Source organism: Tilletiaria anomala, assembly GCF_000711695.1.
Source record: "Tilletiaria anomala UBC 951 chromosome Unknown K437scaffold_4, whole genome shotgun sequence".
NCBI lineage: Eukaryota > Fungi > Basidiomycota > Exobasidiomycetes > Georgefischeriales > Tilletiariaceae > Tilletiaria > Tilletiaria anomala.
In genome coordinates, this window is record NW_013547018.1 from 351,406 (window position 1) to 375,072 (window position 23,667).

The window sequence follows — 23,667 nt, forward strand, 5'->3', positions numbered from 1 at the left end:
GGGGGGGGGTCCCATTCCCTGTTGGTGGTTGTGATTGAGCCACGTGTCGCCACTCTGCAGTCTCGAATCTGGCTGGACTTTGCCTGCCCACCCGCTGGAGTAACTTGGACATTTCCCCCCGCGCCCGTGCCGGCTAAGACGGGTGGAAGATATGCCGACTGCCGGGTTGTCTTGGCGGACACACAGGCACAGTGGCGCCGCACACCCCCGCCCTCACGTTCACTTTGCCTCCCAGTATTAACACCCGCCTTCGTCATCCTTCAGCTCCTGCTTCTGGTTAGTTGGTTACCTTGGTTGCCCTCTCGAAGTACGAATCCATCGACCCCGACGAAAGCCAGACAGCTCTTGCTGTTGCTACCTGCATTTTTACACCACATTCCGCATGACCGTCTCGCCCGTCATGCCGACGCTAAAGTACGAGCACCATGTCGTCGAACAGTACATCAACCCTTCCACCTGGGCTTTTGTCGAGAGTAAATTCAGCCCCCTCGCAAAGGAACTGCTGACCAAGGTCGTCCACTTCATCCATGTGAGCCGCTTTTCAACCCCAATCTCTGGTGACGTGCTCTGCTGACAGGTTCGAGTTTCGCTCGCTCTTTTTCGCACACCCAGGACGAGTGCTTGCCCGCCGAAGAGCTGTTCCACGCACAGATTGAGAAGGACCCATCGCTGCGATGGAAGGTCTACCCGGCCATAATCGAGGGGCTCAAGAAAAAGGCCAGGGCGCAGGGGATCTGGAACTTGTTCCTCTCCAAGGAAAAGTATCCAGACGTTGGCGTCCCTCTGACCAACCTCGAGTACGCCATCATGGCAGAGATGACGGGCCGCTCGCATCACTTTGCAAGCGAGGCGCTCAACTGCAGCGCACCAGACACTGGCAACATGGAGGTCCTCGCCAAGTATGGAAACCAGCAGCAGAAGGACACCTGGCTCAGGCCCCTTCTCAATGGTGAAATCCGATCGTGAGTGACAAGGAATCGAGCGATCGATCGAACCGCTGTCCCAACCGTTCCCCATGCCCTCCTTCTGAATTCAGTGCCTTTGCCATGACTGAGCGCTTCATCGCTTCATCCGACGCCACCAACATCCGCACCGACATTCGGCAGGAGGGCAACGAGATCGTCATCAACGGGCACAAGTGGTGGATCTCGGGTGCGGGTGACCCGCGCTGCAAGGTGCATCTACTGATGGGCAAATCGGATCCGAACAACAGCAACAAGTACGCGCAGCAGTCGATGGTTATCATCCCTGCGGACACGCCCGGCGTCAAGGTGGTGCGTCCGATGCAGGTGTTCGGGTATGACGATGCGCCCGAGGGTCACTGCGAGGTCATCTACGAGAATGTGCGCGTGCCGATCGGCAACCTGATCAAGGGCTGGGGACGCGGCTTTGAGATAATCCAGGGTCGTCTGGGCCCGGGCCGGATTCACCACTGCATGCGCTCGCTTGGCACGGCGGAGCGCGCGCTGGAACTCATGCTGACGCGCGCGACTGACAAGCGCAAGGTCGCCTTCGGGAAGACGCTCAGCGAGCACGGCACGATCGTCGCGGGCATCGCGCAGAGCCGCATCGACATTGAGAAGGCGCGCCTGCTCGTGCTCATGGCCGCGCATAAGATCGACGTCACCGACGCCAAGGGCGCGCTGCGCGACATTGCCATGAGCAAGGTCGCCGTCGTCAAAGCCGCGCTCGATGTCGTTGACCGCGCCATGCAGGCACACGGCGCAGAAGGAATCAGCCAGGACACGCCGCTCGCCGCCATGTGGTCTGGCCTACGGACGCTCAGGTACGCCGACGGGCCGGACGAGGTGCACCTCCAGCAGCTGGGGAAGATCGAGGTGAGTTGTCAACGAGGAGCAGCGTAGAGCGTCCTGATATACCTTCTCTTGGCCGAGCTGACCCCCACCCCATTCGTCCTTCTTTTCTCCTTCCTACGGCTACTTCACAGCTTCGCCGGGCCGAAGACCTCTGGAAGCGCCAGATCGCGCGCGAAGAGAAGAGCGTGCAGCTGCTCAAGGCACATGGCATCAAATCGCATTTGTAACATGCCAAACCAGAAAATTGCACGGCTCGGAATGAATTTGCAACATGTAGATGCCATCCCTCTTCTCGCCCCGTGCTGCCATGACGGTTAATGATGTTGTACCTTTCTCCAATTCTTTTGTCAGCCTCACCTCGCCTCCCTTTGCCTTGGCATGTCTTCTTTCCTTTCATTTGCCCCACTGCTGGACCCGAGAGCGATCTGTGACACCCACAGCGCAGAATGTACACACCTTTTGCGCGTGTTGCTTGCTGTGGCAAAAGTGGAAACTAGACTGTGTTGCGCGTAAGAGTAGATAGTCACTGAGCCGTCACCTCAATGGGGAGTGCACAACTCCCATCTTGAAATGCCCTTTCCATGTCATCCCAGGTTATGGATTGCGTTGTGCACATACCGTCTGATACCGAGTGGCGTCCTCTGAAGACTGCACTTCCAGGCCGTAGAGGCAAGAGAAAGGTCTGCTGCCGTGCCGTGCACCGAGAGGAAAGGATTGTTCATTGCTTGCTTGGACGAAACGGCCAACGATGGCGGGCGAGTTGCGAGTCCTCAGTCTGAATTGCTGGTAAGTAAGGGCAGAGCATGCTCGCTTACTCAAGTTTAACGTGTGCTGAGACGGTTGGATTTTGCGTCTGTTTCTTTGAATGTGCGTCGTAAAGGGGCCTCCCGCAGCCCCTATCAAAGGCCAAGCAAGTGCGCATGCGAGCGATCGCCGCCCGTCTTGCGTTGTCATTCTACGACATTGTCGGTCTGCAAGAGCTTTGGGTCTCCTCGATCGATTATGTAGAATTCAAGAGCGCTTTGTCCGTCCGTTTCCCGTACTCCAAATTCTTCTACGGCGGCAGCTTCGGGATGGGGCTCGCCATCTTTAGCCGCTTTCCCATTGTCGAGACACAGAGTCGCAGCTATACGTACAACGGCTGGCCTGTTGCCGTCGCACACGGCGACTGGATTGTCGGCAAAGGTGCTGGCTGCGCGACCATCAGCGTGCAGTCCTCGCCAGAAGGAAGCATCGAAGACGGGTTTCTGCTCGATGTGTGGGTCACGCACACCGTCGCAGCCGGCGGTGAAGATGGTCCGGAGCATGCGCGCTGTCCACGCATCACGCAGACGTACGAGCTGGCACATTGGGCACGCGAGAGCGCCGAGCGCGGGAGACACGTCATCGCTCTGGGTGACTTTAACTGCACGCCGCCATCGCTGTCGACGGGCATGATGCGGCACATTGGCCAATTCAGCGACGCGTTCCTCGAAACTCACCCCTCCTTGCCGCCCAACGCTACGACGCTACCATCCGACTCGGGCGCAGAGAGCAGTTCCCAGTTGCATATACAGATGCAACGTCAGCAGCAGCCCGATCCCCAGCGGGCCATCGACGAATTGGGCGTCACGTGCGATTCGCCGCTGTGCACTTGGACAGCGGGTAAGAAGCTCGACGCGCGAGCGCAGCAGGGCGCAGGGAAGCGGCTCGACTATATTTATTACACCGGTCCTCGCCGTGGCGAGGGTATGTACAATCGTAGACAGGCAGCCGCGCATGGCCGACTCAAGGCGCGCGAATGCCAGGTGTGCTTCACCGAGCCCATCCCCGGGCACGGCTTTTCATATACAGATCACTTCGGAGTCGAGGCCGTCTTTGACATTGCATCAGAGTCGGCGCAGCCTTCCTCGGCGTTTTCATCGTGCATGACAGCGTCACAATCCACTGCGATCCGAACGCTCGAGTTGTCCATAAACGCTTTGACGATGGGCCAGAGACAAGCAGGCAAGCAGCAGCGCACGCAGCTCACCGGATTCTTTGTCATCCTCATCATCGCTGTTGCCCTCGTCATCGGGAGCGGTTTCCAGTCCGTGAAAGGCGTTGGTGTCGTGTTCACGTTCCTCAGCGTCGTAGCTGGCTGGGGCGCGACGACATTGTTGTACAGCGGGCTCATTTGGGGCGAGTGGGAGAAACGTGAGCCCCCCACAGTCTGTCCGCCGCTTTGCAATGACAGAGGACACTAATTCATTATGGGCATCTCACAGGTATATACACGACCTTCCGCGAGTCGATGGCGCTCGAACTGGCGCATCTTCAACAGCCGCCGTCGCCGCCCTTGGGACCGGCGCGAAATGACAGTGTCACTATCGCGGATGTGTCATTGATCTGACATAGACCTCGCCTGAATACGGAGCAGGGGATAGGATACCGAATCTTTTTTGAAAAGTGCATGCTCATAGCATATCAAGGCATTCCACATGCCCCTTGGCTGATTATTGTTGCGCGTCGAACAAGAGCTGGCTGGTGGCGAGGCACAAGTTGACCTCGTCCGCCATGGGAATGACCCTGCAAGCGCGGCAACCCTCCAGCTCGGTCAGGGAAGCGATCGACAAAGAGGTCTGCCAAGCTACTCACATGTCCCAGTATTTGGATAGCTCTGCCAAAGTATCATGAGCCTCTTTCACCTTCTCCCAGATTTCGTGTAGCTGTATCAACTGCTGCTGCCGACCCTCCTGCGTCGCCATCTTGCGCAAGTCCTTCTGCAGCGCTGCTGATCCTTGTGCAGATTGTACAAGCTCGCGCGAAAAGTCCGAAATGGGCGCGGCAGAGGCAGTGCTAGCACCCACACCTGCACCGGCCTTAAGCGTAGCAATATCGTCGTCTGCGTGAGCTTTGTGCTCGTCATCATCGAGTCCGTTCGAGAGCGAGAGCGCTTGCATCAAGAGCGTAAAAGCGATGAGCACGTGCGAGCATGCCGGGAATGGATTCACTTTGAGTGCGTCGCCGCGCGAGAGCTCGAGCAGGCGCTTGCTCGCGTAGACGCATCGATCAAGACTGTACCTTGCATCGAAGGGTCCTTTGAGTGCAGCAGGCTGCGGGGGGGGGACATCCGCTGCTGGTGTTGCGGCTCTTTTGGATGCTTTGCCTGCTGAGCAGGTGATGTCGAGGGTTGTTCTGGCGCAGAGTATGTCCACTTCGACACTGGGTTGAAGGGCCCGTCGAATGCGGCAGGAAAAACCTCATTGAGCCAATCGGTTTCGTTGTCAGCGATGTTGAGCGAGTCAGCGCTAGTTTCCGCAGGGAAAATGCTGGAGAATGCGTCCGGCATGGGCACCTGGCATATTTGCTTGTTGTTGTTGTCACCCACGCTGCTGAGGAAGCAGAGCTTACGCTCAAAAAGAGTCGCGCCTTGGAATGCTGAAGAGAGATGCAAAGTGAGCCATGCTGTATACAGCTGAATGGCGGTAGAAAGATGCAGGTACGCGATCATGTCATCTTCAATGCCGCCCAGATTAGCGGTAGGTGGTTGCGACCGCCATCTGGGCTGATCCCCCCTTTCGATGACTGCGATTTGCTGCTGGAGTGCTTGGTCGATTGCCGTCATGCTTTGCATGGTCTGCTGCCTGGACGACTGGTTGAGCGATGGGTAGTCAGAGAATGAGCTCGGCGTCGCGGGTTTTGCCATGGAGGCACCGTCCACAGCGATGCTCGAATCGTCTCCAGCTGATCCGATCGGAACAGCGCCAAAACCAAAATTGCGGCCCAGATCCGCGAGCCTAACTGACGATGAAGTAGGCTGCAAAGCCCCCTTCATGGTGCTGTCCGACTGATTATCGGGCGTGTCGGTCGATTGCGCGAGTGCGAGTACGCGATCCTGCACGAGGAGCAGCGCTTGCAGGGAGAGGATATTGCCAGCCCAGGCCTGCTGATCTTTGCAGTTCGGCAGCTCGCTCGTCACGCGCGGATCATCCGCGCGGATCGTCGGGATGCGACCAGTATTGTAAGAAGCCCACATGAGCAGACCCCATGTGACCCACCACGTGCGCTTCATCATCTCGTGCACATTCTCTGTGGAGAATTGCGCAAAAGCGGTGCTGGTGCTGGTGGCAGACCCGGCGCTGGATGCCACGCTGAAACAGCTTTGCTGCCGGTGGTGCGGTCTTCCGAACGTCGAGCTGCTTGAATTTCCTGTCAGGCGGTGCAAGCCCTTTGACATCGCTAGGCCCAGAGCTTGATCCGCCTTAAGTCGTGCTTTGAGGGCCCGTCCGCTGCCGTACTGATGGTGGTAACGAAAGCCCAAGAGCATGAGCAATCATCACATAATGGAGACCGCCAGTAGCCAACGCACCTCGTAGATGATTAGCACACACAACGCCTGGATGATCTCAAGCAGAGCGGCAGGACTATCCTGCTCATCGGCTGCTTCGAGCGCCGCATCAATCGCCTCGCTCGCCATGCGCTGGTAGACAGCGGTGATCTGCCTGACACGTTTCTTTTTCTCTGGACTGCCAAAATTGAGCCCGCTGCCGCCCATGCCGTGCAGTGGACCCGGCGGCTGCTCCTCGTCCATGAGCAGTGGTAGGATGCACTGCAGCGCCAGCAAAAACGGCGAGCGCGGCGAGAATGACGACGCCAGCGCGGCGAGATGCTCGGGTGGGAGTAAGACTGGAATGAAGCGGTAGAGGTAGCGATAGTAATCGATTAGCAGCGCGCTACGGACGCTACTTTGCTCAATGGGTGGGAAGAGATTGGTTGCTGCTTCCCGGTAAGGGTCTGGGTAAAAGCCGGGGGACTGGAGCACGATGGAGGGTGAGAAAGCATCTTGCTGCTGTTGTTGCTGTCGCTGCTGCTGCTGCTGAGCACTGCCGCCTGGAAAACCCCCATCTCTAGACTGCTGCGCATGCGTTTGCGACAGGACATTGATCCCAACAGCGGCAGCAACGTCGAAATGCAACAAGCCATCAGCTGCTGTTCCATTCTCCTGCGCCTTTGCATCTTCTTGCGTTGCCGCCTGCTGATGATGATGGTTTAAAAAGGGCAAGTCGCCGGCGCCGCTCCCACCTCCAAGCGCGTCTAAAGTGATGGGCTGCACACCATAGCCATTCGTCCGCGCAGAAGGATGTTGCCCTTGGACAAGCATCGCGATTTCATTAGCATTGGAATTTAGTAACTGCGCTTGACCTCGCCCTGCTCCGACTCCCACAACGGCTGCTGCACCCGCCGACAAACTCGTTCCTTGATCTGCCGCTCCTAGCTGCTGCAGTCGCTGCTGCGCAAAAGGATTAAAAAATTGCATGCTCACGTCGCTCGGACTGACATGCACCGCACTCGGGGAAGTCGCTGTCGCTGTCGCTGTCGCTGTCGCTGTCGCTGTCGCTGTCGCTGTTGCTTGCCCTACCCCCGCTACGCCTCCCAGCTCCGACAATGCCGACATCGCTTCATCCTTCTGGAACTCGCGCAACTGAGGCACAGCCCCTGGCATGCGCACTGTGTGCGGTAAGTTAGTCATTGCGAGCAGCGACTGCAAATGGCTCTGCATCGTTTCTATGATCGCAACAACCGCGGTTGCACAGTCAGTCAAAACAAGTCATCCCGCACAGTTTTGCTCTGTCCGATGAGCCTGGAACCGATCGCTCACTTGCATCAGGCTTCTTCTTCGGCTTGCCCCCTCGCCTGGATATTGTGTATGTGCATTCGCCCGGCTTGTTGCGCAGCACGCATGCCTTGCACGGGGTTTCGCCGTTGCATTTTGATTTCCTGCATCAATGTATCGGAGCAAAGAATCAGTTTCGATCCCTCTTTCTCTTGCTAACTCTCTCGACTATGTACCTGGACCGACAAAAGGTACACGCGGCCTTGACGGGAGGCACTTGCGGGGCCTTGTGAATCTGTCCATCTCCAATGCCGCTTTCGCCAGTATTCGTAGGACTGGACGACTCGCCAGCAGCTGTTACATCGGTCCGCTTCCGACCATATGAAGTGCCAGCTGTACTGCTACTACCGCCGGTGTTTCGTACAGGGCCGATGCTGGATTCACGCTGCGGAGATGATATATTCCCCTCAAGGTTCGGAGATGCTCCTGCTCCTGCTCCTTCGCCTGAGCCGGAGTGGGAGCCTGATGGAGCACCTCCAGACACTAAATGATTCATCCTGCTCGCCTCTTGCGAGCAGCAACGAGCGCTGCCTATCCAGTAGCTCCAGCCCTTCTGCAGACGCACAGCCGTGGATCGAGGCACACCCTGGTGCGCTATTAGACTACCTGGCAATTGCTCCAGTAGGATGATATTCTGCTCGCGTTGGCGCAGTCTTGTTGCAAGGTTTGCGTCGCTAAGAAAGGCACCGTGGGCAGCGCGAGCGACTCTTTTCTAGCAGGAGCAGAATGAGTCCCCCGGTGTGCCGCTCTCGACATGCACTCGGAGGGTCATGTGGCAGTTGCGCATAGCAACGGGATGACCGCATTATATATAACAAGTAGCACCAGAGACCCTGGCCCAGGCACCGAGAGCAACGCATCAGTGAGACCGTATCACACCTTCCATTCCGCCCATCACCATCTTGACCATTTTCCTCTTGCGATCACCATCTGCCTTGCCACTCCCCCCGTCTGGTGCAGCTGTGGCGTCGCGTGCATGTACATATCCGCGAACATTCTCGACAGCAACAAGGCCCTGGGATGCACATACCTTCTCATGCCTCGTGGGTCACCCGTGGCCTTACATATTCGTATGTACTTCAATGTGGCACTTGTATGGCCGAACATTGTCACGCCGACAGCGGAGCACGCGAGCCCCGCTTCTGCTCAAGTTGTCACTTTGAAGCGTTCATTCTATTGTATGCATGAAGCGCATACCATACATGCATCCAACCTGTAAAGCGACTCGTCGCTTGGCTTTGCATATATCTGCATTGGTTCCTTTCATGGGCCTCATGACTTCTCGACGAATTTGTCACGAATGTCGTGCCATTGTTTCTGAGTTTTATTATGAGCCAAGGTTGAATTCGATGTCGAATGGAGCAAGAAGGGGGGGTATAGGTCAAGAATAGAGGTCATAGTCAGTAACCTCTTCTCCTGTTCATGTGTGCAGCGAGCTATGATCGGACTGCCAATGATCAACCACGCTCCGGCGGGAAAGGAGCAAAAGCCCAGCTAGGATAACCCAGCCTTGACTTCCGTAAAGACCATCTGCGGTTCCATCAACGTGAATCATTGAGTGGTGATAACAAGAAAGATCCTGCCCTCGTGCTTGACGAGCCTGTTCCTGCCTGTGTGCATCCTGGCTTATCGTCCGCAGGGTTGCGCTCAGGGATGTCTCGAGCCTCGGTGCCCATCAGCGGCTGATATCTGCTGCAAGAACCCACCCCTATATTCTTCCACTGAGCCTCCAAGACGACTTTCCCTGCTGTTGCTACTCCCACTGATGCCTCTCTAACATCAATTTTGACTTTTACTCACCCCGCGGTTGTGGTTGTCCCACCAGGCGGTGGTGGCCGTGTCGTATCCGATACCGAAAGCAAAGGCACCAAAGAAGACGGTCCCGACGCTGTTGTGCAGTGTTCCAACGAGAATCGGACAGTCAGAGACGAAGAGAAACAGGTAGAGAGAATGAGAGCGTGTCAGTAAGTATCTACTACATAGGAGCAACGCAAAAAGGGAAGGAGAAGGAGGGCGCGACTGACAAGATCGAGTTCCGCTTGAAGACGGTGTTGTAGATGGTGGTGGAGAGCGCCATGGCTGGAGAGCAAGCGATGAACGGGGATGGTGACTCGTCGATACTGAGTAGATGTACGATCTTGAAGTCCTGTCCTGCTCACACCATAATCCTGAAGGCGATGGGGGATTTCGAAGAAGTCCAGGTTGCAAGCCCATGAGCAATCCCAGCTGTTTCCCAGAGCGAGCCGCCCTGCAGCGAGGGGGTTGGATTTACAGAAAAGGTCCGTGGAAAGGATCACTTTCTCTTTCGGCCGAGTCTGCTGAGACGCTTTAGGGGGAAGAAGTGGCGCCGAACCATAGGGCGGTAGCGACGCTAGCACTTGTTGAATGCGGGGAACGCGCACAGTGGCGCAGTGCTGCCGCCTGCCATGCGACTCCGACTCCCATATTCCTCACCCTGCCCTCTCTATCCATCAGGATATCTTCTATCACGGCCCAAACCATCGCCGGCGACCAGCTCGGCAACACATGGAAGTACATGGGAGGTTCTGAGTTGGAGCTGCCTGCAAGTACGAAGAAAGCGGTCCAGAGGCGCTTCAAGCAACGAGTCCAGAGCGTCCACCTTGGAGTCTGCTCTCAATATCATGCACACTTAGGACTGCTGAATCCAAGCTACGGCTGCACCCTGCCCGACGTCCACTCAACCCTCTCGCAACGAAGTTTGGGCGGTAAATTGTCGCCATGAAGCGCCTCTTCTCTGGTGGGTACGATAAGCCTGCCTTATCGGGCGTGCCCAGCCCGCCAGCGAACGTTATCGCAGGGGGAGGTCATGGATCCAAGCTATCCATCAGCTCGCTCACAAGTGGCTCCGCCTCAGGCGCGGCTTCAGGCGGAGCAGGAGGGTCGGCAGCCATCGCAGGCCGGTCCTCTCCTGGCCTTGTACACGTACCTTCACCGTATGGCCATTCAGCGGATATATCCTCCCCATCTTCCTTGCAGCAGCAGCAGCTTGCCGCTCGGACCCGTGTCTTTTCCAATGCGAGCGCGGGCGCTGCCGCGGCGCTCGACAATGCCAGTGAGCAGCCGCAGTACTTTGATCGACCGTTTGCTCCCCCCGAGGCATCTGGCACAAGCTCCAGAATCAATTCGACAATGAATGTAGCCGGGAGCGGCTTCCTCGTCCCAGTCTCTGGACAGCCCGTGACGCCAGGCAGCGGCGGCATTCCCAGTGGGCCACCGATCCCCGCCTACGCGGTCAGCACACCCAGCGGCGATGGGTTCGTGAAAAAAGGCCTTGCTTCGACCCAAACGCCCCCGCAAGCGGCTGTGGCACCGAACTCTTTTGATCGGAATGACCTGCACAAGTCGCTGAAAGCGTTGGAGAACTTGCTCGTCTCGCTCGACGAGTATAGAGATCTGGCTGCTCGCATGGCCAAGGCTGAAAAGAGACTGGCCAAGGCAGCGAACGAGTTGGCCAAAGGAAAGTTCACTCGGGACGTGCCTGGTCAGTTTGCAGCCATCGCTTTGCTTGTTTCTCAACGATGCCCAGTGCGCTGATCAACCATTTTTTCTATCGTCCAGCTCAAACACTGTCGGTCTCCGCGTCATTGATCGATCTACAGAACGACGTGTCTGCCAAACACGCCAAATATGTACAAAAAGAATACGAAGCGCTTAATGAATCGTGCGCCAAGTACTTCAAGCGTGTCGCAAAGGAGGAGAAGAACTACATGGGCACAATCGAGTCACTCGATGCTAAAGTGAAGAAAGCGCACGCGGTGCACGAGAAGAACGCGAGCAAATCCAAATCCGGGCCTAAGGCGATCGAAAGCCACGACAAGTACATTGCGTCCGTGAGTCAGCTGACGAGCGAGATCGCCGCGGTAAAGGAGAGGCACGCGCTCTCGCTCGGGGGCAAAGGGCACGTCATCAACCTTGCCATTGCCTCGTGCATCGGTGGCATGGCCGATGCCGAATTCCGCGCGCACTGCGAGCGCGTCCGTCGCACTGGCCCGCTCGTCGGACGCGTCAACGAGTGGCTCAACTTTGCGACGAACGAGGCTATGCCCACATTCCAGCCGCCCGATTGTGCCGGCGGCGAAGACGAGTGGGGACCCGCCGCTGCGCTCGCTGCGGCTCAGGAGAAGGCCGAACTCGCTGCGGCGCAGCGCAGGGCCGTCGAAGAGGCCGCAAAAGAGACGGCGCAGCTCGAATGGGCCGCTAGGCAGATGGGCTGGGTCCCGCCGGAAGAGCTGCATCGTGTGCAGAGTGCCGGTACCGATGCTCTTGCTGCACAGCTCCAGCAGCAGCACCAGCAGGAACGGGAGATATGGTCGGCTACTCCATCTTCTTCATCGCAAGGAAGACAACAGCAGGATTCTGTTGCTGGCAGCGTGCGCAGCACAGCCTCGAGGAGCGCGAGCTTGTCCTCGCAGCCGATGGGCCTGCTGCCGAGGCTGGACAGCAATGGACAGATCATCAGTGACAATGCAGCGGATACATCCGCGCTCGATCGGAGCTCGACGCAAAAGGCGGTTTCGTCTGTTGCTACAAAGCCAACGCCCACAGTAGTAGCAGCAGCGACAGCCTCTACATCAGCGACCGTGTCTGCATTGGCGTCCTTCTCGGTTTCTGCCGCCAAACCCTCAGCGCAATCCGAGGCGATATGCAAGGACCACTCCAAGACGCATCTGCGTGGGCAAGACTCCTCCTTTGCGGAAGGCACCGTCATCGAGACGCCCCGCCTGCAGCCGTCTCAGTCCGACTCGGACGCGACGCCTAGTCTGACGAACAGCAACAGCCGCATCGGTTCAGACGATCCGATACCCAGGACGCCGAACGCACATAGCAGCGTGGTGGAAGACCTGCTTGCTGCTGGGGCTCTTCACGCTCCTTCTGCCCCTGCTAGGAGTGTAGCTGCGGCTGCGTCCGAGACGGAGCCTACACTCACGAATGATAAGAACAGCGCCGTACGCGTCGAAGGCGGCTTGCTCGGAAAATTCGGATTCGAACAGCGGGCATCAGAAGAAGGCGAGATCGGCGGCAATGCGAAGGCAGCAATTCAGTCTGCTTCTGCTTTTGCAGCTGCAGTTGCGCCTGCGCCGGTGGTTAATGCTGCTGCAGCGGCAGCAGCGGTAGCGCGTCCATCGGAGTCCATTACTTCTGAGACCGACAAACAAAGTCAAGAAGCGCATGTGCGTGCGGCTTCGCCGCCGCCTCTGCTAGACACGCAGCGACCTACGTCTGAGCGTCCAGCATTGGGGCTTGTAGACGGTCTCTTGCTTCGCCAGTCACAGCAACAAGGTACCTCTGTACCGCCTGGTTCTTACCAATCTGCAAGCGGGGTTGGTGGCACCGGAGGCCCGCCCGCTATTTGGGAGCGCGAGAGAGTGCGTACAGCCGAGCAGGACACAAGCAACGGCAGACCGGCGCTGAGAAGCCCGCCTCCGGCGATGCACACCGGGGATGCGGTGGGCGATTCGCCTTACCGGAATGCGTACGATGTCGGGTATGAGTACACGAAGGTAACACCTGGCTACCGCAGCACAGGCGGGCAGGTCGCAGGCGTTTCCACCAGGGCTGCTGCTCCTGCTTCAGGCGTCGGAGCTGGCCCTGTTGCTGTCGATGCCCCGCATGAACGGCGTGGACCTTCTCATCCGGATCTCAGCTACGAAGCTACGGACCGGTACGCTCCCGCCGTCGGGAGCAGTCGCATCGACGGCCCTACGCTCCACCGAAACACCAGCACGGACAGCGAACGCAGCTTTGTTGCGAGGATGAAAGCAAAGTATCAAGCAGAGAAGTTAGGGATCGCAGCGCCTGCTACGGTTGTGCCGGATCGCGGTCCGCCGTACGCTGAGCGCGATAGCGCTCGGTACTATCGCAATCCAGCAGATCGAGCAGTATCGTATGGCGCCCCGCCACCACTTGCTGGTCGCGCTTCGGCCAGCAGAAGTAGCAGTGCTGGTCCGCGCTACTCTGAACCACCACCCCCTCGCCACAGCTACGACCACCACAATGGCTACGCTCGCGATGATTATCGTTACGCATCACAGTCTTCTCGCCCGCCGCCTGATGCATCTGCTTATGATGACAGGTACGGTGGACGCGCTGCACCGCCAGCAGCACCGTTGGCTGCCGATGGGGACCCACCGCGCAGACCGCACGACAGCATGCCGCCTCCTTTGTCTCCCGGTCGATCATTTCAGCAGGGCCTCAGCCCCCTACCTTCCGAGTTTGGAAGCTTGCGATCCGATCGTAGCCCGCCACTGCAGCAGCAGTCTCAGTACGCACAGCGTCCAACCATGGGCCTCGTCGATGATGAGCCGCAGCATTCAAGCGTGTGCGGTTGCGCTAAGTGTTCTGCGCGTCATTACGGGTCTGGGGGTGGCGCAGCAGGAGGCGTAGGAAGCGGTGGGGGAAGCAGTAACCGGGGCACCGATCCGAGGCGCTTCACTGCACCTCCGCCTGCTTCTCTATCGGCAAGCATGGGCGGCCCTCGAAGCACGAGCAGCGACGGGCGGCAGCTGATGCCTTCTTCCTCATTATCGGCAGCTGTGTCGGGAGCGTACTACTCCCCCCGCGACCAGATGAGCGGCGGTAATAGGCAGTCCATGCCGCCGCCTAGCAGGAGCGCCGGCGCCGGTGCGGGCGCAGGTGCAGGTCGTGATGGCTACGGCGCGCCATTACCGTCACTGCAGGGACAAGCGGGCCCGTACGATCCCGAGTCAGTGTATGGGAGGCGCAGCTTTGACGCGGACGGGCGGCGCGTCGCTTAGCCACGCCGAGACTGTAAGTACCCACAGTTAAGGGTAGTGCACAAATCAAGTAGGGATCAAGCTACTGACCGATACCCTCACGATGCCTCGCATAGGTTCGCTGAGCTAGTCACGCTGGATGGCCATCTTCCTGGAGATTGGCATGGCAGCTTCCTGATTATTCGAAACAGTGATGCTGCTTCATTGATGAGGAACACAACAACAGATAATTGTAGTGCTCATGGATAACGGATACGCTGCATGCAATTTCTATTTTTCTGTTCGAACCGAATCAACATGAATTCGACGATACGCATGAGAGCTGGTAGGCCAAAGGGCACCGCAACGAGAGCCGACTCACTCGAAAAACCTTTGAGCCATTTCGGTAAGGCTTTTGGATCCCGCTGTCCTGTCGCCTTCCCTGAATTTGCCGCGCTCCCGCTACCGCCGGCGGCATCGCTGCTGTGTCCTAAGGGTCGGTCAAAGGGCTTGGGTGGCGGCAAATCGGCGGCGGAGCAAAGCAGCTCAGCTTTGAGTGGTGCCGGGTAGGCATTGCCTATCAATTGCCAACCAGGTGGATGGTGACAAGTTGGAGAGTGGGGAAGCAGACAGGTAGCAGATCGACAATCAGACAGGTAGCAGATCGACAATCAGACAAATGGAAAGCAGTATCACCTTCCAGACAATACGCACTGTTCATGGCCGTATCTTCCCATCGCACATTGAGTACGGCAGCAGGCGCCAAGCCAAGCTCCACGAGACCTTTCCCTCTAATCTTGGCATCGCTTTCGACGTAGTCTTTGCACGGCGGAGCAGTGTACAGTGTGAAACCCCCCTTCTTATTGTCTAGCACATCCTGCCGTACTGCCCCGCGCACAAAGGTGTAGACTTCATTGATGGAAGCGCTGGATGGGAAGCTTGACTCGATCTGTGTGCGGTCGGAGAAGCGGACGCGGATCTTTACCTACGCCAGCAGAAGTATGCAAGAAGCCAAGCAATTTTAGCGTCTCAACCATGCAGCGCCCCGAGGTGATATTATACAAATCCAAATTCATTCACGCACATATTCCCAAGTCCGTTTCTGCTTCCCGAGCATTGCCTCGGCCTTTTCGCGCATGGCCTTCGTCATCAACGGTGCGTCTGGACCGTGGCGCATCTGGATGTGGTCCGCGAATGCCGCCTTTAGTTCCGCTGGTGTCGCCTTGGGCTCTTCTGTGGGTGGAGATGGGAGAGCTGTGTAATGGTTTGGAAGTGGAAGGCAGGGATGACTATCAGTCAGGATTTGAGCGTGCAAGTTGTTGAACAGACTGGTGACCGTGAATGATCCCTGACGAACCACCTTGTTCGTTGCTGATAGAATTAATCATTGCGCCTGAATAACCAATGGTGGCTCGCTCGCAGATGGGGCTTCTATGCGCTCTACAGCTCGTATGCAACACTTATCGACGAAAGACTCACTCATCGGCGCCAAGGAGTTGGGTGGTTTATACACCTTGACGGGGCGAGCGGACGGTCCAGATTCGGACGACTTTAACCCGGCAGGTGCTTGTTGCGCAATGCTGGCTTCTGCACCGTCAGCCTGTACTTGCGCTTGATCCTGTACTTCTATTGTTCTTGCTTGTCTTGAAGCGTGGGCTTCGGCGTGAGACGGATCAGCATGGGCATGGGCATGAGCCTGAGGATGAGCTTGCGCATCGGCTCCTCCTGCTGGCCACGGAGTTGGAGGTGCACCGGGAGGCGCGTCTGATGACGGTGCTGTCTGATCCATTTCGATGTCACACTCTCTCTAACCTAAGGGCAGCCCTACTTGCATAGCCAGACAAGTTCACGGTCCACCGCGTGCTATTATCATGACCGAGCAGGATATCAGCCTGGAGGTCGTACTTGTATGTGTTGATTGCGTGACCCCCCTTGAGAAGCGCCTTTAAGCAGGCCCCCTTTGCACCGAATCATGAATGCACGCGACGATGGTGTTGCCCAGCCGATGTGACAACGACCACGAAACGTCATCTCACACTTGCACGTCCAAGGTCATCCACACCTCTCTGGCATCTACCTTAGCACCGAGCGCGGGTTGTGCGAGCAAGATGCTTCGCCGTCAGCTCGAGGAATGTAAGAGGAAGCCAGAAATATTCGCCGTATGAGGCGCACGCTTCCCCTCGACCGCGGTGCACGGATCTGTTCGCTTCCGGTATACCCCTCCTCGCACCAATGCCACGGACAGTTGGCTGATGTACCACCAGCAGTACCGGACCCCTTCACCCGTGCCTTGTATCATTCATCAAGCGGAAGCCTCCAAAGGAAAGATGCACGTCTACCTGTGCGAGGCGCCAAGGGCGCTCGTGATAACGGGAAATGTGTCACAAGTCTCGTCCCAGGGCTTCGCATTGGTCGTATCCGCCGCAAACTCCAGCCAGGATGGCAACCGAAATGGGGCGAGTACCAGGTCCGCGGCCAAAGTCGCTGTTAAGCTGGTAGATCTCGAAGAAGTCCCTATTACTTCGATGAAAAGGTTGACGCAAACCGCCGCGGCTGGTTGCCTGGGTATCATGAACGCCGGGTCGGGTGAGTAACTTGGCAAGCGATATGACGTTAGTTAATTCTCTTTAGTCTGAGGATGGCTCGGCTGATCCCCCATAACCATCTAAAAGATATTTTCCTGGCCTGCGTCACCGCATCTTCAGAAGTGGGTGCCATTCGACCGCGTGAAGTAGTCATGCGAATAGGTTCCGTCTCATTCTTCTGCATCAATAAGTCATTATGGGACAACACGGTCGTATCCGAATCCTCTCCTGACCATTTCAATGAATCAAGCGGCCCAAACACAAGCGAAGTCCAATCCAGCATCTACACCCACCCTTGCGCTGGGTTGCAGAAGTACATGAGCGGCGGCACGTTCTACTACGCCAAAGACCGCACGTTCGATCTTTCCACCCGCCTCGATGCTCGACTGGCAGCGACGAATGATGTGGCCCGTGCTGAGCAACCGCATGGACTTTCCGAGTACGACAGTCGCTTCGTCTGGAATACATACATGCTCGAGTCTCTAATCGAGTATCGCTCGCGTCTCGTAGAGGAGGAGCGGGGCAACTTTGATGCAGGTGGCTTCCTCGTGCGTATGCAGAATCCCAGTTCCACAGCGAACATTGGCAGATGCTAATGTTCTTCGCCTTGTGGGATTGCATCAGATGTGCGCCATTCAAGGCTACGTCGGCGTCCAATATCTCAGCGGGTATAGGTCTGCGTTAAGCTCTGACAAATCGAGAGCGCAGAACAGCGTGGCGGTGATTAGTAGATTGAGCTGGAAACGGGCGGGGACTAGGTTTAACGCTCGTGGAATCGACGATGATGGGAACGTCGCGAACTTTGTCGAGGTGAATACTTCTCCCAAACACGAAGCTTGCGAACCGGGCATCAACCGAGCTGAAACGTAGCTATTCCTCAGTCTGAACTCATTTTCTGCCACGATGGCATCACGTACAGTCATGTGCAGCTGCGCGGTTCCGTACCGCTCTTTTGGGAGCAGGCCGGGATGCAAGCGATCAACACCAAGATCCAGATCACCCGACCACAAGTCGCCTCGCAGCTGGCGTTTGACAGGCATTTTGCCGAGCTGATCTCACATTACTCGCACGTTCATGCGCTTAACTTGCTTGGCACGCGCGACATCGAGACCGTCCTCACCGCCGCGTACTCGGATCACATGGAACAGACTTCGGCCGAGACAGTGCATGTCCTGCCGCCTGATGAAAGCCTGGCTAACGGGGCTGCTGACATGAAAGGGGATAGAGATGCGCTTGTGCTGCAAGGCGACGATGATCGAGTTGCCCTCAGCAACTTTGACTTCCACTCCACGTCTCGCGCGGTCGGAGGGATCGACGGCGTGCGCGGGCAGCTCAAGAACTTCACCGCAATCCAAGCCAAAACTGCCTCATTCGGGTTCACCATCATCGATCGAGAAGGCCACATACGCATGCGGCAGCTCGGCGTCTTTCGCACTAACTGCCTCGATTGCCTCGACAGGACCAATGTCGTGCAGGATTTCCTCTCGCAGTTTGCACTGGACGCATTTCTCTCCCGTGCATCAGCCGCCAACTCAGACACGTTTGTTGGCTTTGCGAACCCATCCCATCATATCTGGAGCGCTTTTCGCTCACTATGGGGATACAATGGGGACGCGCTCTCGCGCATCTACGCAGGCACCGGTGCACTCAACACGAGCTTTACAAAGACGGGAAAGAAGACGCTCGGTGGGATGCTGAGCAATGCGGTCAAGTCTGCTGCGCGCACGTACATTAACAACTTCCAAGACAAGGACAAGCAGAATGTCATCGACATGCTCCTTGGTCTCATGGCGAACCAGCAGCCAGTTAAGATCGTCGATGTCGTACATGACGCCGTCGAAGAAGAGCTGTTGTCGAGGCTGGATGAGTTCTCAACTACCATAGAGATCTCTATCTTTACTGGAACGTGGAACCTCAACGCCCGCCCACCCGGCGATGCCCTCGACACTTGGCTGTTTCCCGACCCTCGCGCGTCTCCTGACGTTTACGTGATCGGCTTTCAGGAGATTGTCGAGCTGACGCCCCAGCAAATTCTGATGACCGATCCGACGAAGAAGAAAGTATGGGAAGGCGCTATTCTCGATGCCTTCGCAAGGCGCAGCAGCGCAGAAAAGGCGCCACGATATGTGCTCATACGCAGCGAACAGCTTGTCGGCACCGCGCTTATCGTACTCGTCAAAGAGGACTTGCTGCCTGCTTTGCGCGGTGTGGAGGCGGCGACAAAGAAGACAGGCTTGAAAGGCATGAGCGGCAATAAGGGGGGTGTTGGTGTCCGGTTGACGTGCTACGATTCTAGCATCTGCTTTGTCACCGCCCACTTCGCTGCGGGCCATTCAAACGTTGAAGAACGTAATGCCGACTACTGGACAATCTCGCAAGGCCTCGTCTTCACGCGCGGCAAGAGCATCCCATTGCACGACCTCGTCATCTGGCTTGGCGACTTTAACTACCGCATCGATCTGCCCAACGAGCACGCGAGGCAACTAGCCGCCAACGACGATTACGACGCGCTGTACGCGCATGACCAGCTTGCAACCAGCCGAGACAACGGCTCCGTCTTTCCCGGCTACGAAGAGGGGCCGCTACTCTTCCGCCCAACTTACAAATACGACAATGGGCGCGACACGTATGACAGCTCCGAAAAGCAGCGCGTCCCCGCTTGGACGGATCGCGTACTGTATCGCCCAGACAACCTCAAGCAACGTGCATACGGGCGTGCAGAGCTCAAAGCTAGCGATCATCGCCCCGTCTTTGCTCTCTTTAGCGGCGAAGTACGTTCGATTGATCATGCAAAGCGCATGCGTCTGTACGACGAGTTGCTCGAATGCAAGGCGCCAGAACGAAAAAGGCCAATAGCTCTTTCCGCACCTTTGAGGCCACTTGATGTCGGAGATCCTGGGCTGCCATACCCGTCCAGTAATGACTACCACTGGTGGGACGATTCGGCTTCGTCAGAAGACGACGAAGCAGAACCAACGCAATCTCGTCGAGCGCCGCTGCTTCGGCCAGCAGGTGAAAGGGGCATGACGAGTGCAGCTCGACGACCACCTCCGGCACGTCCGGCTCGGTACATAGAAGACAAATGATATTCTCTAAAAGCTATGGACGTGTATGCGTGTGTGCGATGCTTCTGTGCCTACAAATGCTAATGAAAGGGCGCAGTGCCCGAGTCACAACGGGAATGTGCAAGAAGTGCCGATGGCTAGTGATACAAATGCAGATGTGTGTCTGATGAGAATCTCAGTTGATATCCTCGTGCGTGAAGATCTCGGCACTTTGTGCCTCAGTATATCGGCTGAGCAGACTGCTCTGGCTGCCTTGGACATTGCCGGAGGACTTGTTTGTGTAGGCAGTGGCGTACATGTCTGCGGCTGAAATGGGTCCAGACGGGGCAGTAGAGCTCGACGACGTCTGCGCTCGGTCTGATGTAAGGCGCAGCTTTGGCGGCGGCTTGGCTGCTCGCATGGCTGCAGCAACCTCCGGAGCGAGCCAGAATGTGTCCTCTTTGGCCGCAGCATCTTCGTGCGAGCTGTCATGTGAGCTGTCGGAAGGCGCAGGAGCGTAGGCTTTGTGTTGCTGCCGAGCCTCAGTTCGCCGCAGGTCATTCGTTGAGTTGCGCGGCGCTGCAATGTGCGCTGGCGACACATGTGTGGGTTGCTCGGCGTCAACCGGAGCAGGCGCGGGTGATGCTGGCAGACCATCAAGGTGCTGGGACGGAGAAAGCGGCAGCGTTCCGTTGCCGGCTTTCCTCGTTGGCCGCACAACCGCGAAGCCTCTTTCACCATTTTCGGGTTCGGCTGGAGTAGACAGCTCGTCTTGCTGGTCGTGTTCTTGTTCTCGTCGCTTGCCTTTTGCTAATCTGAGACCGCTGAGCGTTGCGTTGATCTTCGCAAGCCCTGCCCACTGACGCGTCCTAAGCTCGCCACCAGCACCCCATTCTGCGACATCGTCTTCATCGCTGCTGCTGTCGTCGGACATGGCGATGCGGCGCCAGAATACCCTCATCCCTCGCTTTTTGTGAGGCGCTTCCCCGTCGGTACCAGCTGCAGGCGCCCAACCGACCTCGTGCTGTGGCAGATGCTGGTGGTGCTGGTACAGGTACTGCTGCTGTTGCGAGTTTGCCAGGCGACCAAAGGGCCCATTGGCCTGCGGGGACGGACGCGCATACGCGGTACCTGCGCTCGAAGGTGGCGGCAACTGATAAGGCTGCTCGTCCGTCGCGCGGCCACCGCCGAGGCGGACGAAGCCCGTCGGCGGGGACGAAGCCGCAGGGTCGTATGGCTGGCTGCTACTGCTCGTCAGTTGCGACTGGCTGAGAGGTGTGGGAGGCATGGCGGACATGATGGTACCCTCGTCGTGCGCGTCTGCGCGCAGGTAGGCAGCGTACGTGCCAAAATCCCGGTCGACGAGAAAAGAAGCGGTGCCAGCGCTGGTCGGAGCGGCAGTGGGGTCGGAGGAGCGCAGCGTGGAGCCGTGCAGGGGTGTGGACTGGGCGCTGTGCGCGAGCATGAGATTGTTCATGCTCGCCGTGGAGCTGTTGTGCGTTGTTGCCGCCCTCGAACGGCCCTTCTTGGCGTTGTGTTGAAGGGCTTTGTACTTACGCCTGCGCACGCGACGGAGGGCCCCGCCGATGCCGCCGTTGCGGTGGGAGAGACGCTCGTCAAAGGTGACTTTGTACGCGATGCGGATGACCACCTCGGCGCACTTGGCGAGGAAGAGAAGAAGGAAGCCGACGATGACGATGGCCTGGATGAGGAGGATGACGTAGGTGAGCCACTGGCGCGCCTGGGTGCTCAGGTTGACGATCGGCGCGAGCAGCAGGACGAGGACGGCGGTGGTGATGCGCAAGACGCTCCAGAGGAAGCTGAGCGGGGCCATCATCGAGCCGTCGCCCCAGGGGAGCCAGAGGACGTAGGCGATGGCGAGCAAGATCTCGAGCACAAGGAAGATGATCGACTGCGCCGAGCCGCTGGCCTGGCCTGCGCCAACAACGACGCCGAGCACAAGCGAGTGGACAAATGAGACGGCTGCGAAGAGCTGCGAGCCCGGGTGGTAGTAGTTGTACAGCGGTCCGACGGAGAGAAGCAAGGCAGGGTCCGAGTACAGCTTGGTGGTGGTGTATTTGGAGATGCGCCAGAGGACGAATGCAGGGGAAAAGACGCTGAAAGCGGCGAAGGACAGCGCGGCGAGGACGACGGTGCTGGTCGACCTGTCGGCGGCGTTGGAGAAGTGGTAGACGCTCAGGACTGTGAGCGGGAGATGGAAAAGGGTGAGCAGGCGGACGAGGTTGCCAAAAAGCGCTGCGCCGTGCATGCCGAACGCTGCAGATGCTTTGACCTTGAGGCGCTCCAACGGGTGATCCATGCCGCCCCTGCTGCAGCAGCCTCCTCCTGTGCCGCCTCCGCCACTGCCGCCATATTTTTCATCGGCCGTGTCGTCTACCTCGAGACCAGAAGAGTGGAGCGCTTCGCGGCGCGCGCGCACATGCAGGACGGCCGCCCAGAGGGCGTCTATGGCCCAGATGGTGGCACTCGCGGCGAGCAAGGCGGCGACGAGGAGGAGCCAGATGCCGGTGGAGATGCCAAAGACGTCGCGCTGGTCGAGGCCGACCATCTGGGCGTAGGCGTCGATGCCGTTTAGGGAACCGCGGAGGTTGAGGAAGGTGTTGGGGGTGGTACTGTTGATGAACAGCGGGCTGCTGACGTTGCTTGCGATCTGGGTCGAGATGCCGACGGCGTCGCTGGCGGGGAGGAACGCGTTGCTCGTCAGCGGATTCCACAGCGCGTGCACGCCGTCAGGCTGGACAAGCGTGACGTTCCCGAGCAGGGCAGCCCAGGCGGCCTGGCGGAAGAACGGGTAGGCGAACTCTGGCCACTGGACGCTGAGCATGGCGAGGAGCGCGACGAACTGGATGTGCAATAGCACATCCCAGCAGCTTGGTGTCGCAAAGCGCAGCAGTGCCGGGCTGCGCACGGCCGGCTCCCCCGCGAGGGCTGCGACGACGGTCGGCGCGAGTTTGTCCTTGACGAATGTGGGTGCGCCGCCGGGGCGCGCCTTGTTCTTGAACGCCTGTCGGCGCAGGCTGATCGCTGTTGCGACGCGCGCGGCGGCCGTGAGCACGAAGTACGCGGAGACGAGCGCGATGGGCAAGTACGCAAACAGGCTCCAGTACCACGCGCTGGGGTAGTACGGCGAGACCTGCACGTCGATGCACGAGATCGTAAGTGGCGGACTCGATGAGTCTGAGATGCGGATCTTCGTCGAGAGCGTGCCGAGCGCATAGCTCGCGTCCATCGGCACGGACACGCCGAAAGCCACGTCGCCTGGGCCGTACGTGCACGATTGATACTGCCCCAGAAGCGGGTGCAACGGGTCAGGCCCCACTGGATAAAGGCGGTCGCAGATCGATTCGAGCTTGGTCTCGACAGGGAAGGTCAGAAAGCGTGTCTGCGTCTGGACAGAGCCTGAGAAAGCGCCATGTTCGTCTATCAGCATCATCCTCAGGCAAACGATGCAGAGGGCATACACCGAGGTGGTTCACACAGTCGAACACTCACTGATGATGCCATTCGCCGTGGCGGAGGTGTTCGCGTCGATGGCGCCTATGGCGACAATCTTGAGCTGTCCTGCGTACGGGTCGCGCGCGGGGTCCGCAACGTCGAGGTGGACATAGACGGCGCTGATGTTGATGCGCATGTCCGTCGCGACAAACTGGTTGTTGGCGTCTCCACAGCCGGTAAAGTACGCGTCGGCAGTCTGGCGAAAGTGCCGCAAGGGCGAGACGGTGTTGTTCACGCCGGTCAACGGGCGCTGCAGCAGGAACGGCACCGCGGTCGAGGACAGGTTGAGCGTTGGGATTAGCGTTGAGAGCGGCGAGGCGACGGCAGCCCCATTGC

General features: G+C 58.1%; 8 protein-coding genes across 8 annotated transcripts; 4 read left to right on the forward strand and 4 right to left on the reverse strand.

The window, feature by feature from the left end:
- The first annotated feature begins 184 nt into the window (after nt 1-184).
- K437DRAFT_253503 (acyl-CoA dehydrogenase NM domain-like protein) lies at nt 185-2,123 on the forward strand. Its single transcript, XM_013390559.1, has 4 exons — nt 185-529; nt 613-962; nt 1,037-1,838; nt 1,949-2,123. Exons 1-4 carry the CDS (start codon nt 383-385, stop codon nt 2,042-2,044), a joined length of 1,395 nt encoding a protein of 464 aa, XP_013246013.1. The 5' UTR covers nt 185-382; the 3' UTR covers nt 2,045-2,123.
- Nucleotides 2,124-2,445: 322 nt separating this feature from the next.
- Nucleotides 2,446-4,457, forward strand: K437DRAFT_253505 (DNase I-like protein). The gene is given in 4 exon segments (XM_013390560.1): nt 2,446-2,603; nt 2,698-3,992; nt 4,064-4,371; nt 4,387-4,457. 3 exon segments carry the CDS (start codon nt 2,566-2,568, stop codon nt 4,186-4,188), a joined length of 1,458 nt encoding a protein of 485 aa, XP_013246014.1. The 5' UTR covers nt 2,446-2,565; the 3' UTR covers nt 4,189-4,371; nt 4,387-4,457.
- K437DRAFT_292588 (uncharacterized protein) lies at nt 4,064-8,209 on the reverse strand. The gene is made up of 6 exons (XM_013390561.1): nt 7,629-8,209; nt 7,438-7,556; nt 6,148-7,343; nt 4,907-6,075; nt 4,434-4,853; nt 4,064-4,364 (listed from the first exon to the last, which is right to left on the reverse strand). Exons 1-6 carry the CDS (start codon nt 7,946-7,948, stop codon nt 4,292-4,294), a joined length of 3,297 nt encoding a protein of 1,098 aa, XP_013246015.1. The 5' UTR covers nt 7,949-8,209; the 3' UTR covers nt 4,064-4,291.
- A 438-nt stretch (nt 8,210-8,647) lies between these two features.
- Nucleotides 8,648-9,529, reverse strand: K437DRAFT_231267 (putative QCR9-ubiquinol--cytochrome-c reductase subunit 9; the record flags this gene model as incomplete). Its single annotated transcript, XM_013390562.1, has 3 exons — nt 8,648-8,769; nt 9,253-9,340; nt 9,477-9,529. 3 exons carry the CDS (start codon nt 9,527-9,529, stop codon nt 8,725-8,727), a joined length of 186 nt encoding a protein of 61 aa, XP_013246016.1. The 3' UTR covers nt 8,648-8,724.
- Nucleotides 9,530-9,951: 422 nt separating this feature from the next.
- Nucleotides 9,952-14,494, forward strand: K437DRAFT_271957 (uncharacterized protein). The gene is made up of 3 exons (XM_013390563.1): nt 9,952-10,954; nt 11,032-14,241; nt 14,324-14,494. The coding sequence occupies exons 1-2, from the start codon at nt 10,192-10,194 to the stop codon at nt 14,226-14,228; spliced, it is 3,960 nt and encodes a 1,319-aa protein (XP_013246017.1). The 5' UTR covers nt 9,952-10,191; the 3' UTR covers nt 14,229-14,241; nt 14,324-14,494.
- On the reverse strand, nt 14,347-16,051 carry K437DRAFT_253509 (uncharacterized protein). Its single transcript, XM_013390564.1, has 5 exons — nt 15,544-16,051; nt 15,271-15,440; nt 14,901-15,171; nt 14,569-14,763; nt 14,347-14,485 (listed from the first exon to the last, which is right to left on the reverse strand). Exons 1-5 carry the CDS (start codon nt 15,572-15,574, stop codon nt 14,478-14,480), a joined length of 675 nt encoding a protein of 224 aa, XP_013246018.1. The 5' UTR covers nt 15,575-16,051; the 3' UTR covers nt 14,347-14,477.
- Nucleotides 16,052-16,273: 222 nt separating this feature from the next.
- Nucleotides 16,274-19,870, forward strand: K437DRAFT_253510 (DNase I-like protein). The gene is made up of 4 exons (XM_013390565.1): nt 16,274-16,772; nt 16,859-17,319; nt 17,396-17,581; nt 17,653-19,870. Exons 1-4 carry the CDS (start codon nt 16,514-16,516, stop codon nt 19,855-19,857), a joined length of 3,111 nt encoding a protein of 1,036 aa, XP_013246019.1. The 5' UTR covers nt 16,274-16,513; the 3' UTR covers nt 19,858-19,870.
- On the reverse strand, nt 19,859-23,667 carry K437DRAFT_253511 (uncharacterized protein; the record flags this gene model as incomplete). Its single annotated transcript, XM_013390566.1, has 2 exons — nt 19,859-23,235; nt 23,329-23,667. Coding segments are annotated over 2 exons (3,563 nt in total), but the record flags the coding sequence as incomplete, so codon positions are not given.